The 17,554-nt window shown below is 48.1% G+C and overlaps 1 protein-coding gene across 1 annotated transcript in view; it reads left to right on the forward strand.

Moving 5' to 3' along the window:
• Window positions 1-15,777, forward strand: part of adcy7 (adenylate cyclase 7) — a 244,168-nt gene extending 228,391 nt beyond the window's left edge. Inside the window, exons 23-27 of the mRNA XM_072518226.1 lie at window positions 549-695; window positions 805-912; window positions 4,442-4,556; window positions 5,819-5,943; window positions 14,027-15,777. Of these exons, the coding sequence (XP_072374327.1) occupies window positions 549-695; window positions 805-912; window positions 4,442-4,556; window positions 5,819-5,943; window positions 14,027-14,158 (627 nt within the window). The 3' untranslated portion in view covers window positions 14,159-15,777. The remainder of the gene's footprint in view (window positions 1-548; window positions 696-804; window positions 913-4,441; window positions 4,557-5,818; window positions 5,944-14,026) is intronic.
• The last annotated feature ends 1,777 nt before the right edge of the window (window positions 15,778-17,554 follow it).

Raw genomic sequence — 17,554 nt, forward strand, 5'->3', positions numbered from 1 at the left:
AGACGCGAGGTGGGGAGGGGGGGTGGAAGGTATGTGATAGTGAGTGGGATGTTAGAGGGGATGTCGACAGTGTTCGTCAACGTATCCGCGCCTAATTGGAACGATGCATGGTTTGTAAAGCGGTTACAGGGGGCGATTCTGGACTTGAATAAGCACCAGCTGATCATGGGAGGAGATTTTTAAACGTTAATGATTCATAAATTGATCGTGACACCTTGGATAGGCAAAAATAAATGATCTTACCTGTGTGAGTTGGTGATGGAGATGCTGCCAAGTACAGAGTAGCATTTGAAATAAAGATTTTCTTATCATTAGTGATGATCCCTGGCGCTTGAATAACCTAATGCACTTTGAGGGTCTACACTTGGATGAGTTATCAGAAGGCACCGAACCTCATGCTGTTCCAACCCAGCTTAAATTCATTAGAAAAGGTGACACATGGAGAAAAGTATTCCAGGCTGTATAATATATACATGTGGGCCTTTTCTAAACACGTGTTTTATTGATATGAGGAATCCGACTTATTTTTTCATGTTTTTCATGTGCAGGATTTGTATCATCAGTCTTATGACTGTGTTTGTATCATGTTCGCATCAATTCCTGATTTCAAAGAATTTTACACAGAGTGTGATGTGAACAAAGAAGGACTTGAGTGCCTGAGATTATTAAATGAAATAATAGCGGATTTTGATGAGGTAAATTTTTTTAGCAAGAATTTTACTGGAGTTTAAACGTTTTGTGTTCATTATGTGAAAAGTATGTTTTTTTGAAATAAATTTGCTACACTATACACTTCTTTTACAGCTTTTGTCAAAACCAAAATTCAGTGGCGTTGAAAAGATAAAAACTATTGGGAGCACCTACATGGCTGCTGCAGGTCTTAATATTGGCACGGGCCAAGAAAATAAACAGGTAATCCTGGGTAGCAGTGGCATCACCAGCATACCATTTTCTCTTGAGATCCCACAATTTAAACAATTTGTTTTGATTCTTGCGACTTGACTTATCTATAATTGTGCTTGAGGGACAAAAATACCCTCTTATTATGACTTTGTTTCTGTGCTCATTTTTCGACTTAACAAAATGCCAGTTAGTTCTTAAACTTTTTCTAGAGATTGGAGAAATGTGAACAGCCAACAGTTCTACAGCTCAGCATCCCAGAACTCAGCTTTCAGTTCCCAGTCAGTGTTGCTTGTTCAGTCTTCGCATTGGAAATAAGAATGTGTCGATTGTAACGGTTGCCTCAAAACATAATAGGCTCTAGGAAATGTTATTTGAGCCCTTGTTTATTTGTACCCATTTACCACATTTCCTTTACCTCACTTCTCCTTCAGAAAAAAAACAATTTAATGTTATGCTGCCTTTCATCATTTGATTTGTTTTTGTCATCTTATCGTCCAGTTTAATAAACAAGGATACCTCGATCATTTGCATAACAAAATAATTTATATGTAGATAGTGACTGAGTGCTTTTCCTCGTTTCAAAACCAATGGCAGGCACAACAACGTGCGCTAAGTGGTTTTTTCACCTATACTATATTTAAAATATTCTCCAGTTATCCTTTAATTGAAGTGACCACAATCTAAACGCTATGGGCCAGGTTTTCATGGAGTTGGTGAGACTCCGATTTGCTTTAAAAATGCCGAACGGGACCCAGAGCTGGGAGGCCCACCTCTGTTTTCTGGAAGATTCTGGAAGTTAAGTGGGGTTACTGGGTTTCTATACCCACACCATGGGCGGGATTCTCCGACCCCCCGCCGGGTGGGAGAATCGCCGTGGTTCGGCGTGAGTCCCGCCCCCACCGCCCTCCCATTTCACCTGCCCCCCAAAAACCAGCATGGTGTGAGCCGCGCCGCCCGCCTCGGAGAATGGCGGGGTCCCGCGCGACTCAATGGGCCCCGGGGCTGTCCGGATTCTACGGCCCGCGATGGGCCGAAATCCCGCCTGTTCTATGCCGGTCCCGCCGGCGTAAATTGTAGTTGGTCCGTTACTGGTGGGACCTGGCGGCGTGGGCGGGCTCCGGGGTTCATGGGGGGTTGCGGGGGGATCTGGCCCGGGAGGTGCCCCCACAGTGGCCTGGCCTGCGGCCGGGTCCCACCGATCCGCGGGCGGGCCTGTGCCGTGGGGGCACTCTATTCCTTCCACAACGGAGGCCATGGTCATCCGCCATTCCCGGTGAGGAAGGGACTCCATGTGCATGCGCGGGGATGACGCCAGCACGTGCTAGCGCTCCCGCGCATGCGCCGGCCAGGGGAGGCCCTTCGGCGCCAGTTCCCTATCCCGTCAGCCGGCGGGGCGCCAACCACCCTGGGGCGGGCCTAGCCCCTGAAGGTGCGGAGGATTCCCCACCTTTGGGGTGGCCCGACGCCGGAGTGGTTCACGCCACTCCATCCCGCCGTGACCCCCCGCCCCGCCGGGTACGGGAGAATCCTGCCCCATAAATTTGTGGGGCACACAGGAAGGGGTGAGGCTGTGACTTGTGTGAAAATTGGATCTGCCTGTCCAGTGACTGAGTTTAAATGGCCCAGCCAATTCATAATTCGCACTTGTACATTTTATGCCTTGACCCCTTTCCCCGATCAGGTGCTTACCCTCTGGGCAGGGTGGCACCTTGCACTGCTGGTGCCACCCAGACAGCATGGTATGCCAGCCTAGCACCCTGGCACTGCCAGCCTTGAGTGGGCACTTTCAGTGGGGAACTTCCAGATGCCAGGCTGGCATTTTTTGTCCGGCGGGGATCGGGCTTGGGGTGCCCTGTGTAGGGGTGCGGGGTGCCCGAGGACCCCTTATTCATGAGTTTGGGTGGGGAGGGAGGTGTTGTGGGTCATGTGGTGGATCGACAGATCGGGATGCGGAGCTCCTCAGTGCAGGGATAGGGCTAAATGCAGCCTCGGTTACTCGTTCCCCACTGAGGCCCCCAGTCTACCCGGATGGACGTTGGAAAGTAGGATGTTTCTTGGCGCTCTGAGTGCTGGGAAACACCTGGCTAATCGCGCGCTATGGGACTCTGTCCCCATTCGGGTAGATAGCGCCCATCATCTCTGCATCCAGTCTGTCCAGCCCTGTCAGAATTCTATACGTTTCAAGGAGATCCCCTCTCATTCTTCTAAACTCCAGTGAATCCAGGCCCAGTTGACCCAATTTCTCCTCAAATGACAATCCTGTCATCCCAGAAATCAGTGTGGTGAATCTTCGCTGTATGATAGAGGTCTACAAAATTATGAGGGGCATAGACAGAGTGGATAGTCAGAGGCTTTTTCCCAGGGTTGAGGGGTAAATTACTAGGGGGCATAGGTTTAAGGTGCGAGGGGCAAGGTTTAGAGGAGATGTACGAGGCAAGTTTTTTTACACAGAGGATAGTGGGTGCCTGGAACTTGCTGCCGGAGGAGGTGGTGGAAGCAGGGACGATAGTGACATTTAAGGGGCACCCTTAATACATGAATAGGATGGGAATAGAGGGATACGGACCCAGGAAGTGTAGAAGTTTTTAGTTTAGATGGGCAGCATGGTCGGCACAGGCTTGGAGGGCCGAAGGGCCTGTTCCTGTGCTGTACTTTTCTTTGTTCTTTGTTCTCTCTCTATAGTGAATTCTGTAATAGATATTTAGAACTCTATTTTATCTCAGCATGGCTCCTGGTGTCTGTTCATGATGAATACTGGGTAAGATGGCATGGAAGTTGTAATGGCAAAGTGTAATGGGTGAGGACATGGGCATGAGGCGGCACTAAGTTGGTATATGGGTGAAAAAGAACCATGGGGGATAGTGGTGGGTCATAAGTTGGCATTGAGGGTATGAGAGGCCATTGGGGGTGGGGGTGTGGGTGAGAAGCATGGGATGGCATGAGTTGGCATGGAAGGAGAATGGGGTGTGGGTGAATGTGTGAGGAGTGAGGGCAAGAGGGCCTAATATTTAACAGCACAACTAGGATACCATCCCAGAGAACCAAGGCAGGCATTTTAACCAAGCTGCCTTGGCAACCTCTGTGGCAACCACAGATTTGTCTCCAGCAGGGGAAGGCTGTCCCACATCCTGCAGTCCCCCTACCCCACCCCACCCTCCAAACCCCAGAATGAAACGTGAAACCATTCAGGGTTCACTTTGCCGAGGTGGGCGTGCTGAGCTGGGAAATTTTCCAACTCGAGTGAATTTGTATGTCTACTAATTACTTTCAGTATAAATTCAAATAAGTTGACTTACTTGATGTGAGAAATAAATTGTTCTGAAATTAAGATTCACAAACCCTATTGAGCCCACATGGGATATTTTATGTAAACATGTAAAATAAATATTATATAAAACATTATAAAAACTCATGCTAGTTCTTGGTACAATAAATTGAAATGTGACCTTTATTGCAAGTACTCACTCCCTCTGGAATATGATGTTCTATGGTTGAATTTTAACTGCTTTTTTCTGCATTTGCTTTATTGTTCCGACAGGACAGTGAAAAGCCTTGTGCTCACATTGGCATCATGGTGGAGTTTGCCACTGCGCTAATGAGTAAACTGGATGGCATCAACAGACATTCTTTCAATCATTTTAAACTGCGTGTTGGTTAGTTATATTCAATAATTCAGGGAGAATTGCAAACTCTTAATTAGCTGAACTAAAACTTGCAAATTGTCCCTTTGCAGTCGGTGCAAAAGGAAACTGGGGCTGGATTCTCCGTTCCTGCAGCTAAGTGCCAGGTCGAACGGAAAATCCACGGGAGGTTCATGTGAAAATATTGACGCGAACCCCTCACCGATTCCGGTACCAGAGAGGGGCTAGCACCAGTGCCGACTGAAACTCCTGCCTCCTGTGCCGAAAATGGCAGGGTCCCGGGCCGTGCATGCGCACAACTGACGACCTGCATCAGTCGCGCCCTACAACACATCGCCGGCCGTGTGCGGACCCAACCCGCCAACTGCGACTCCTCAGCCCACGTCCTGGCCACCCCCCACCAGTTCTTCCAGCCCTCAACGAAGCCCCCCCTAACCAGTGGCACGGATCCCGGCCGAGTGTGGAAGCGCTGGGCACAGTTCGCAGTCGCCACGCTGGGTTCATGATTTGTGTGACCACACGTGTTCCGCGCTGTCGGAAATTCGGCCCATCAGGGGCAGAGCATTGCGGGGGGGGGCCGGCTGATGAGGCGCCATCGGCATTGCGACTGCGCATGGCGTGCGTCACAATGACGCCATTTCAGAAGGGAGCGGAGCATGGCTGACTGTCATCAAACTGGCGCCGGCCCCAATTCTGGCGTCGGAGCCCATTCTCCGTCCGAGCCGAACATGATTTCAGCACCGTGCAACGGAGAATCCCGCCCGCCCCTGATGTTTAGGACAGACAACATAGAAATATGTAAATAAAAGCAAAATACTGTGAATGCTGGAAATTTGAAATAAAACTAGAAAATGCTGAATAAACTCAGCAGGTCTGCCAGCATCTGTGGAGAGAGAAATGGAGTTAACTTTTCAAGTCCATATGACCCTTAGGGACTCAAGGTTAACTCTGTTTCTCTCCACAAATGCTGCCAGATGTGTTGAGTTTACTCAACATGTTCTGTTTTTATAATATTAAGTATGCTTTTGGTGATCTCCGTAACTAGAATATTTTTATATTAGCAACAGCGTAATTCAACTGCTTATTCCCTAACATGGAAATTTGAAGTGTCTTTTTTTTAGGAGGACTATATCATTACAATCCATTGTCCACAAATAATTATCCAGATTATTAAACTACTGTCAAACAAACTATAAATCATGCCCTTCCACATTCCAATAGATAAACAAATTGTATGTCTGGTCATTTACTTAGCATCTTTTTGTTCTTTACAGGCATAAACCATGGACCTGTGATTGCTGGTGTCATTGGAGCACAGAAGCCTCAGTATGATATTTGGGGGAATGCAGTTAATGTTGCTAGCAGAATGGAAAGCACTGGTGAACTTGGCAAAATCCAGGTAAAGATTTCATATTTCCCTTGGAAGCTTGATTAGGAACAAATTTAGAGTATTGCGTGTAAAATTTAAAAGCTACTTGGGCGTTGGTATCTTCTCCCAGTTCTCATTAAGTTGGTGATTTTATTCATAAAGACATAATTCAGTGTTACGTTTAGGTTAATGTAAACATTTTTTAAAACATTGAGTTTAAATTTGAGAATGGCTCAGCTCACTGCTTTTGTGTACTTAATTTTTAAAAAAATTATTGATTTAATGGTAATAGTTTAATGTGGAAAACAGGGCTGGATTTTATATGGAAATGGTAACTCCACCCACTGGTTGAAAATTCAGGGGAAAGCCCACCTCTGCCAGACCTGGAAGCCACAAACAGATTAAAAATATATATATATATTTTTATTAAGAATTTTTCAATAACAATATTTTCCACCTTACAAACAAATCCCCCCCCCCCCACCCCCCGTAACAAAGAAAAGAAAAAGAACTCGAGTGGTAAGACATGAACATGGCAAGTCAATAAAATGCAGAACATTGTACATTGGATTCTTCCCGTACATGTCAGTTTCCGGATCGTTCATGTGCTTTCTTGCTCACATGCCCCCCAAGTGAACCCCCATTCTCCCCCCCCCCACGAACGATGTCCCCCCCCCCTCCCACCCCACTCCCCCTGGGTTGCTGCTGCTGCTGTCCGACCATCATCTAACGCTCCGCGAGATGGTCTAGGAATGGTTGCCACCGCCTGTAGAACCCCTGCGCAGACCCTCTCAAGGCAAACTTTATCCTTTCCAACTTGATAAACCCAGCCATATCATTTATCCAGGCCTCCACGCTGGGGGGCTTCGCCTCCTTCCACATTAGCAAGATCCTTCGCCGGGCTACTAGGGACGCAAAGGCCAGAGTACCGGCCTCTTTCGCCTCCTGCACTCCCGGCTCGTCCACTACTCCAAATAGTGCTAGCCCCCAGCTTGGCTTGACCCGGACTTTCACCACCTGAGATATTGCTCCCGCAACTCTCCTCCAGAACCCCTCCAGTGCCGGGCATGACCAAAACATATGGACATGGTTCGCCGGACTTCCTGAGCACCTCCCATATCTGTCCTCCACCCCAAAGAACCTACTCAGCCTCGCCCCCGTCATATGCGCTCTATGAACCACCTTAAATTGTATCAGGCTAAGCCTGGCACACGAGGAAGAGGAATTGACCCTACTTAGGGCATCATCCCATAGCCCCTCCTCAATTCCCTCCCCCAACTCCTCCTCCCATTTACCCTTCAGCTCCTCTACCAAAGCCTCCCCCTCTTCTTTCATCTCCTGATATATCGCCGACACCTTGCCCTCCCCGACCCATACGCCCGAGATCACCCTATCTTGAATCCCCTGTGCCGGGAGTAGCGGAAATTCCCTCACCTGCCGCCTCACAAACGCCCTCACTTGCATGTACCTGAAAGCGTTTCCCGGGGGTAGCCCAAACCTCTCCTCCAGCGCCCCTAAGCTCGCAAACGTCCTGTCAATGAACAGATCCCCCATTCTACTAATCCCTGCCCGATGCCAGCTCTGAAATCCCCCGTCCATCCTTCCTGGGACAAACCGGTGGTTGTCTCTGATCAGGGACCACACCGAGGCTCCCGTCGCACCCCTGTGCCCTCTCCACTGCCCCCAGATATTTAGCGTTGCCGCCACCACGGGGCTCGTGGTATACCTTGTTGGCGAGAGCGGCAGCGGTGCCGTCACCAGCGCCCCCAGGCTCGTTCCTTTGCAGGACGCCATCTCCAACCTCTTCCACGCCGCCCCCTCTCCCTCCATCACCCACTTACGGATCATTGCCACATTGGCTGCCCAATAATAACCACCCAGATTCGGCAATGCCAACCCTCCTCTATCTCTGCATGCTCCAAGAACCCCCTCCTTACCCGCGGGGTCTTGCTCGTCCACACAAATCCTCTTAAAAAAGGCCTCAGTGATCAGAATTGGGAGGCATTGGAATACAAAAAGAAATCTCGGGAGAACCACCATTTTAACCGACTATACCCTACCTGCCAGCGAGAGTGGCAACATGTCCCACCTTTTAAAATCCTCCTCCATCTGTTCCACCAACCGCGTCAAATTAAGTTTGTGCAGTGCCCCCCAGCTCCTAGCTACCTGAATCCCCAAGTATCAAAGCTCCTCTCCGCCCTCCTCAACGGTAGGTCGTCTATCCCTCTTCCCTGGTCCCCCGGATGGATCACAAAGAGCTCACTCTTTCCCACATTGAGCTTATAGCCCGAAAAATCTCCAAACTCCTGTAGGATCTGCATTACCTCAACCATCCCCTCCACTGGGTCCGTCACATACAGCAACAGGTCGTCTGCGTACAGCGACACTCGATGTTCCTCTCCCCCTCGAACCACCCCCTTCCATTTCCACGACTCCCTTAACGCCATGGCCAAAGGTTCAATTGCTAATGCGAACAGCAGAGGGGACAGGGGGCCCCCCTGCCTCGTCCCTCGATACAGCCGGAAATACTCCGACCTCTGCCGGTTCGTGACCACACTCGCCACCGGGGCTCTATACAGGAGCTTAACCCAACTGATAAACCCTCCCCCGAACCCAAACCTCCTCAACACTTCCCAGAGATACTCCCACTCTATCCGATCGAAGACCTTCTCCGCGTCCATGGCTGTCACTATCTCCGCTTCTCCCTCCACCGATGGCATCATTATCACATTTAGGAGCCTTTGCACATTAGTATTTAACTGCCTACCCTTTACAAATCCCGTCTGGTCCTCGTGAATCACCCCCCGGGATACAGTCCTCAATCCTCATGGCCAACATTTTTGCCAGCAACTTAGCATCTACATTAAGGAGCGAGATAGGTCTGTATGACCCACATTGCAGTGGGTCCTTATCCCGCTTCAAGATCAAAGAGATCGTCGCATCCGACATTGTCGGGGGCAGGGTCCCCCCTCCCTTGATTCATTGAAGGTCCTTACCAGCAACCGGGCTAACAGGTCTACATACTTCCTGTAGAACTCCACCGGGAACCCGGGGCCTTCCCTGCCTGCATGCTCCCCAGTCCTTTAACAGCTCCTCCACCCCAATTGGTGCCCCCAGACCAGCCACCTCCTGCACCTCCACCCTTGGGAACCTCAACTGATCCAAGAATCGCCGCATCCCCTCCTTTCCCCCTGGGCGCTGGGACCTCTACAGTTCCTCGTAAAAGGCCTTAAAAGCCTCATTCACTTTCCCTGCACTCCGCAGCGTAGTTCCCCTGCCATCTTTGACTCCACCTATTTCCCTCACTGCCACCCTCTTACGGAGCTGGTGTGCCAGCATCCGGCTCGCCTTCTCCCCATATGCATATATCGCCCCCTGTGCCTTCCTCCACTGTGCCTCTGCCTTCCCTGTGGTCAACAGGTCAAACTCCGTCTGGAGACTTCGTCTCTCCCTGAGTAGTCCCTCATCAGGAGCCTCTGCATAGCTCCTGTCCACCCTTAAAATCTCCCCCACTAACCTCTCCCTTTCCCTGCCCTCTCTCTTCACCCTGTGAGCCCTGATGGAGATGAACTCTCCCCTGGCCACCGCCTTCAGTGCCTCCCATACTACTCCCACCTGCACCTCCCCATTGTCGTTAGCCTCCAGATACCTTTCAATACACCCCCGCACCCTCCCACACACTTCCTCGTCTGCCAGCAGTCCCACTTCCAACCTCCACAACGGGCGTTGGTCCCTCTCCTCCTCCAGCTCCAGCTCCACCCAGTGCGGGGCATGGTCTGAAATGGCTATGGCCGAATACTCCATTCCCTCCACTTTCGGGATCAATGCCCTGCCCAAAACAAAGAAATCTATCCGGGAGTAGGCCTTATGTACATGGGAGAAAAACAAAAATTCTCTGGCCAAAGGCCTGGCAAATCTCCACGGATCTACTCCCCCCATCTGATCCATAAACCCCCTAAGCACCTTGGCCACAGCCGGCCTCCTCCCCGTCCTAGATCTGGAACGATCTAATGATGGGTCCAGCACCGTGTTAAAATCCCCACCCATTATCAAACTCCCTACCTCCAGGTCTGGAATACACCCCAACATCCGTTTCATGAATCCAGCATCATTAGGGGGCAGCACGGTAGCATTGTGGATAGCACAATTGCTTCACAGCTCCAGGGTCCCAGGTTCGATTCCGGCTTGGATCACTGTCTGTGCGGAGTCTGCACATCCTCCCGGTGTGTGCGTGGGTTTCCTCAGGGTGCACCAGTTTCCTCCCACAGTCCAAAGATGTGCAGGTTAGGTGGATTGGCCATGATAAATTACCCTTAGTGTCCAAAATTGTCCTTCGTGTTGGGTGGGGTTACTGGGTTATGGGGATAGGGTGGAGGTGTTGACCTTGGGTAGGGTGCTCTTTCCAAGAGCCGGTGCAGACTCGATGGGCTGAATGGCCTCCTTCTGCACTGTAAATTCTATGATCTATGATCGTCCCATGGGGCATATACATTCACCAGTACCACCTCCGTCCCCTGCAACCTACCACTCACCATCACGTATCGGCCTCCCTTGTCCACTACTATGTTCTTGGCCTCAAACGACACCCGCTTTCCCACCAGCATTGCCACCCCTCTATTCTTCGCATCCAGCCCCGAATGGAACACCTGTCCCACCCATCCCTTCCTTAACCTGACCGGATCTGCCACCTTCAGATGTGTCTCCTGAAGCATGGCCACGTCTGCCTTCAGTCCCTTTAGGTGCACGAACACTCGGGCCCTCTTAACCGGCTCATTTAGGCCTCTCACATTCCACGTGATCAGCCGGATTGGGGGTTACCCACCCCCACCCCCCGCCGACTAGCCATCTCCTATCTTAGGCCAGTCCCGTGCTCGCGCCTCCCGCACCCTCCAGTCCCCCAGGCGGGGAACCCCCGCCCCGACCACCTCTTCCATTTTCAGTTCCCCCTCGGACAGTGCAGCAGCAACCCTAATGTCCCCCCCTCTCCCCCCCCTTCCCTTCCCCCCCCTCCCCGCTAGATCCGCATGTAGCACTTTTGCTCCCCCCATATTACTTCCGTGAGTCAGCTGACTTCTGCTGACCCCGGCTTCCCCTGCCTTCCCGTTGATCTCCCCGTGTGGGAGTCTCTCCTCCTCCTTACCTTCCTCCATTCCCCCCCCCCCCTTTGGCATGGGAAAAAGCCTGCGCTTTCCTGAATCAGCCCGGCCCTTTCCTGAATCAGCCCCGCCCCCTGTGGCGCAGCTCCTATTACGGCCATCACCCCAGTTCCCTCATCCCGGAGTCTCACCTCCCTCCAGCACCGACGCCCACATTCCCCATCATCATCATTTTGTCTTCTTGGCCCATCTCAGCACACTTCCTTTGTCCGTGAAGCGATGGAACCTTGCCACTATCGCCCTTGGCGGCTCATCTGCCTTGGGTCTCCTCGCCAGGACCCGGTGAGCCCCTTCCAGCTCCAGGGGGGTCGGAGAGGCCTCCGCACCCATCAGCGAATGGAGCATCGTACTCGCGTACGCCCCGGCATCAGCTCCCTTCACTCCTTCGGGAATACCCAGAATCCGAAGGTTCTTCCTCCTCGACCTGTTCTCCAGGACCTCAATTCTCTCGGCCCACCTCCTGTGCGCCTCCATTTTTACCGCCAGACCCAGGATCTCGTCCTCGTTGGTATTCACTTTATCATTCACCTCACGAAGCTCCACCGCCTGGGTCTTCTGGGTCTCCTTCAGCCCCTCGATCGCCAGCAGCATCGGCGCCAGCACCTCCTTTTTCAGCTCCTCCACACATCTCTTGAGGAACTCCTGCTGGTCTGGCCCCCACACTGCTCGCACTCCGCCCTCCGCCATCTTGCCTTATTCCCCTCGTTTTGGTCTCTGCTCCAGGGCCTCTTTCCTCGTCGTTCCACCGCTGATCCCTGCCATATATTGTAGAGGGGGACCTCACTGCACCTTCCCACACGGGATTAATCCGAAGAAAGCTCCGTTGGGGCTCCTCTGGAGAGCCCGAAAGTCCGTTGTCGTGGGAGCTGCTGAAACGCGCGGCTTAGCTCCGCATCGCCGCAACTGGAAGTCCCACAAACAGATTTTGCAGTTATCAGACAGTTAATTGCCTGAGATAGTGGCTTCTGAGCCCGTGTGCAAGGAAATGCAGTCACCATGAGCAGATGAATGGCAGCTCTCCAGTCACAGCACCGCCACTGAGAGCGATGGCTACTGCTGGGACTGAAGCCAGTCCTCAATGTGGGGCCATGGAGGAGGCCAGATTCTTGGGTAAGTGGGGTGGCCTCATCAGGGTCAGTTGGACAGGCCCCAACAGAGTGGGGAGCGCATGCAATTGGGAAGTGGGATGTGGTGGGTGGATTCAAGCATGATGGCCTCTTCCACAGGGCAGCCCTCCATAGGGGGCTGTATGCCAGGTTCACGGTGACACATCCCTATCATTGCACCCGAGTCTTCCACCCCAGCTTGCCTGCCCGCTCTCTGTTGCAGGGTGTCCAATTCCAACCGTAGTAATGGTAGGACACAAGTGAATGTTTATCAAATTTGACTTGGTGAGCTATGACTGAAGTGAAATCCAGTAACTTCAAAACTCTGTGATGTTGCATGCTGGACAACTCTTAACAATGTATACAACTTGTAAAGTGAGACAAAAGGACTTGAAGATTAATTATAACTTGACTTTGAGCACCAATTAAATCCTTTAGGCTTGTTCAAATGTCGATGGAATGGAACAATAATGATCATAATTTGAGGAAATGCAAAAATAGGAAAATTGAATTTCTATATATCATACATTGTTGTACCAGGTAGATCATAGATGCGATGTTCACAGTACAGTATCCCTGCTTGTGGAATGAAAATGGTTCTGCAAACCATCCAAGAACCGTTCCATTTTAATTTTCATTGGGTTACATCAAAATTCCAGTGTGGGTTGATAGGTGTATGTATCATATCCCATCACTTTAAGGTGGATTGGCCATGATAAATTTCCCTTGGTGTCCAAAATTGCCCTTAGTGTTGGGTGGGGTTACTGGGTTATGGGGATAGGGTGGAGGTGTGGGCTTGGGTAGGGTGCTCTTTCCAAGAGCCGGTGCAGACTCGATGGGCTGATTGTCCTCCTTCTGCACTGTAAATGCTATGAATGATATCTATGAAAATAGACAGCAGAAACACAACACTGATGAGAAAACAAAACTAGGGCAGCACAGTGGCACAGTGGGTTAGCATTGCTGTCTCACGGCACGGAGGTCTCAGGTTCGATCCCGGCTTTGGGTCACTGTCCGTGTGGAGTTTGCACATTCTCCCTGTGTTTGCGTGGGTTTCGCTCCCACAACCCAAAGATGTGCAGGTTAGGTGGATTGGCCACGCCAAATTGCCCCTTAATTGGGAAAAATGAATTGGGTACTTTAAATTTTAAAAAAAATCTATATGATTTTAGAAAGTTCTTATAAATATAGGACAACTTTTCAATAAGGAAAATATTCAAAGTGCATGTCTATAATTGGAACATTGTCTGCCACCGACATTTCAGTTTATTAAGACCTCACTAGAGCCGACCATTTTAATCTTATTCCCAACTTCTATTCAGTAACCACTTATTCATATGTTGTTATGTAATGGTCCAATTGATTCTGGATCAATGGTCATATGTGGAAATAAATCTTTTCATACCCTCATAACTCTTTATATGGGAAAGAAAATCCCTTCTAATGTCCCCTGTGTTCTTAGGAAATTTGACACATTTTCAAACTGGCTTGTTACATGCGTGATATTTTTATTACCTTTAGCTTTAACTTTTGACATGGAGGTAGGACTAAAATCATTCTGTGCAACAACATCGTCAACAACTTGCATTTATACAGTTAGTTTGCATGGACAGAAAGGGCAAGGATGTGTAGTTTGAAGAAGGGAAGAAGTGATGGTGACAGACTCGAAGGGTTGCGAACCATTAACAATACCAGCTAACATGGGGACCAGGGAGGGAATAAGGTGATGGGAACAGGAGGTGAATTGTATGGACAAAATGAGGTTAGGAATGGAACGAGGGAAGAATGGAGAGAAACTAGAGAAAGATGTTAAAATAGTTGGGAATTAATATTATCATTTTATCATTTTAGGTGACAGAAGAAACCTGCAATGTTTTACGACGACTCGGTTATTCTTGTGATTCTCGAGGGCTCATCAGTGTGAAAGGCAAAGGGGATCTACAGACTTACTTTCTGTGCACAGACATTACCAAGTCTCACTGAATCCAAAATAGACTACTTATGCAATTGCAATGACAGCAGCGTCAAGAAGCAATATTTTCAGATCAATTAAACGATTGTCTGCTAATGAACAGTTGGCATTTATATAAAATAAAGTCACAGCAAACAAGTTATCATTTGCAAATATGAAACTGAAAAATAGACAAGTGGAACTGAGATGGTTAGTTTTACTTAAAATGCTGGAGTAAAAATGTGTTTATGACTGCAGGTTGTATGCTGTTTCTATTCTGTGAAAAAAATCTTAAGTTCTAGGTATTGTAGGTTATAGTTCAAGGGTTAAACTGGAAATTTATACAGTATCATTCCAATTTTATGTATGTTGTAGCAGTAGTTCTTTGTAATGTGTATGTTTTAGGTCTGAATTATGATTTGACAATATACTATAGAGGTAGACTGGAAAACTATATGTCATTAGCAATGAGAAAACATTTGTATGCTTTCTGGACTTTGAAACTGAACAAATGCATTGTCAACAGGATTGCACCTGACTGATCAGCACAGTGGTTATTTCATATCAAACCTGCTCATTTGTGTTCACTTTATGTAGTTTTAAGAGTTCTGACTGCTGTCACAATAAGTGGATTCTACCATGCTTACAACAAAATTCAAGGCTGTCCTCGCCTATATTAATTTTTCATATCTTGTTTACCATCGACTCTAGCTTCAGCTATTGTGCTAAAAGTCACTAGAGACTTGGTTCCCTAGGAAAACTACTCGACTATAAGTTACATATTGTTGCTGTGCCTTAAATTGATGTCATGTTTTAAAATAAAATGCCTCCCAGCATTCAAAAATTGCAAGCTATTCAAGTAACTCTTCATCAACTCTTGATGTTAGTGCAATGTTGCTCTCTCACTTAATTACTGTGTAATTTCTTTACCAGCACTAGTATCCAAAATCGTTTCATGACTGAAACAATGCTCTCGATTTTAATGTAATTTGTGATGTGTCATGTGCAGAGTTGACTTTCTTTTTAATGTAATATGTAATTATTCAGCTTTAGAGTGAAGTGATGGAGTTTAAAAGAATGTGTTATTTAAGCATGATTCCAAACTGCTGTACATCACAGCTGTCTTAACTCTTAACCAGCTGCAGATGCTAAAGTATCCTTGACTCAACAGGTCTGCTACAGTCTTTTTGTTGCTGTGCCGCAGATTGTTTTTTAAAAACTTGTTTGTTGAGAAAGAGCCTTATACTGATAAGCCCTGTATATTTTGTAAATTTTGAGTATCTTTTGAGTAATGCTTTATTATCCTGCATTTTAATACCACCTCATTATTTCCAATTTTGTGTCAAGTAAATGGAAGTCTCAACTGAGTTGATATTGTGGCTAGCGAGTTGGAGTTAAACGAGATGAGTAAAGCACACACACTGTTTTAGGGATAGAGAACAAAACTTTATGAATTTGTTAATATTTTTCTACTATCGACATAAAAAAGGGAAAACCTTCTTTAGAAAGCAATGTCGTATCATAGTTTTTTTTATAGATGGCGAAATATGCATATTTCTGAATGCTTGTGAAGTATTGAAACAAAAAATGTCTTGTTTTCTAGTAATTTTGAAGCAAATAGGTTGCAATAAATGACCTCTAATTATATAAATTGTCAAAGTTATTTGTGTCCGGTGGTAGGTCAATAGAATTTGGGATAAAGATTTAGTCGACTCTAATTCTGTTCAAACATAAAATATTCAACAGTATGGTATTTATATAGTGACTTTAACTTGGTAAAATAGGGCATCTTAGAAACGGTATCAAACTAAACTTTTCACCGAGTCACCTAAGATTGTAGGGCGGATGGCCAAAGAGGCGGGTTTTAAGGAACATCTTAAATGAAGAAAGAGATGTGGACAGTTTAGGGAGAGAACTTCTAAGATTTGGAAGTTGTAGAGATATAACTGAGTGTGCCAAAGGTGTCATAGAATCCCTACAGTGCAGAAGGAGGTAATTCGGCCCATCAAGTCTGCACTGAACCTTTGAAAGAGCACCCTGCCTAGCCCAGTCCCTCGCCTTATCCCTGTAACCCCACCTGACCTGCACAAATTGGGACACTAAGGGGCAATTTAGCATAGCCAATCCATGTAACCTGCACATCTTTGGACTGTGTGTGGGTGGAAACCGGAGCACCCAGAGGAAACGCACGCTGACATGGGGAGAACGTGCAAACTTCGTACAGATGATCACTCCGGTTTGGAATTGAACCCGGGTCCCTGGTGATGTAAGGCAGCAGTGTTGACCACTGTGCCATCAGGACATGTCATGAAACAAAAGGCAAAGTGAATGGTAATAGCAGTAGATAAAATACAAAAGAAAGGTCGAGAGTAGGTGTTAATAACAGAATAAAGATCAGATCAGTCTGAAAAGAAAAAAAATACAGACTACCACTTGGCAAAGAACAATTCAAAAATGGAGGACATAGTTGTGATCTGAGGTTGTTGAACTCGATGTTGAGTCTAGAAGGCTGTAAAATCGGAAGATGATGTTCTATTCCTCCAGCTTATGTTGGGTTTCACAGGAACATTGTAGCAGGCCGAGGACGGAAATATGAGCATAGGAGCAATGTGGGAATTGCTTGCAGACTGAGTAGAGGTGTTCCACAAGCAGTCACCCAGTCTGCATTTAGTCTTCCCAATGTAGAGGAGACCACGTTGTGAGCCGCAAATACAGCATGCCATATTGAAAGAAGTAGAAGTAAATCACTGCTTCCCCTGGATGGAGTGTTTGTGGCCTTGGACAGTGAGAGGAGAGGAGGTAAAGTCACAGGTGTTACATCTCCTGCGATTGCCTGGGAGGATGTAGTTGGAGGAGAACGAGGTGTATGGGGTGAAAAGAGACTGGACCAGAGAGTTGCAAAAAGAATGGTCCCTTTGGAATGCTGACAGGGGAGGCGAAGGGAAGATGTTTGGTGGAGGTATCAATCTGGACTGGAGGTGGTGGAAATGGTGAAGGATGATCCTTTGAATGTGAACGATCGTGGGGTGAATAGTGAGGACAATGGGTGGCACAGTGGTTAGTACTGCTGCCTCACAACACCAGGGACCCGGGTTCGATTCTGACCTTGGATGACTGTGGAGTTTGCACATTCTCCCTGTGTCTGCATGGGTTTCCATCGGGTGCTCCAGTTTCCTCCCACAGTCCAAAGATGTGCATGTTAGGTGGATTAGCTATGCTAAATTGCCCCTCAGTGTCCAAATGTTAGGTGTGGTTACGGGGGAGTGGGTCTAGGTAGGGTGCTCTTTCAAAGGGTTGATGCACACTCGTTGAGCTGCAGTGCCTTCTTCTGCACTGTAGAGATTCTATGAATGGAAAACCTGGGCTGTATTCTTCAAAAAATAGGGCTATGTCCCCACGCTGGCGTAAAAACTCTGGCGTTTCACTCC

The sequence above is a fragment of the Scyliorhinus torazame genome, chromosome 10 (assembly GCF_047496885.1).
Source record: "Scyliorhinus torazame isolate Kashiwa2021f chromosome 10, sScyTor2.1, whole genome shotgun sequence".
NCBI classification, from domain to species: Eukaryota; Metazoa; Chordata; class Chondrichthyes; order Carcharhiniformes; family Scyliorhinidae; genus Scyliorhinus; species Scyliorhinus torazame.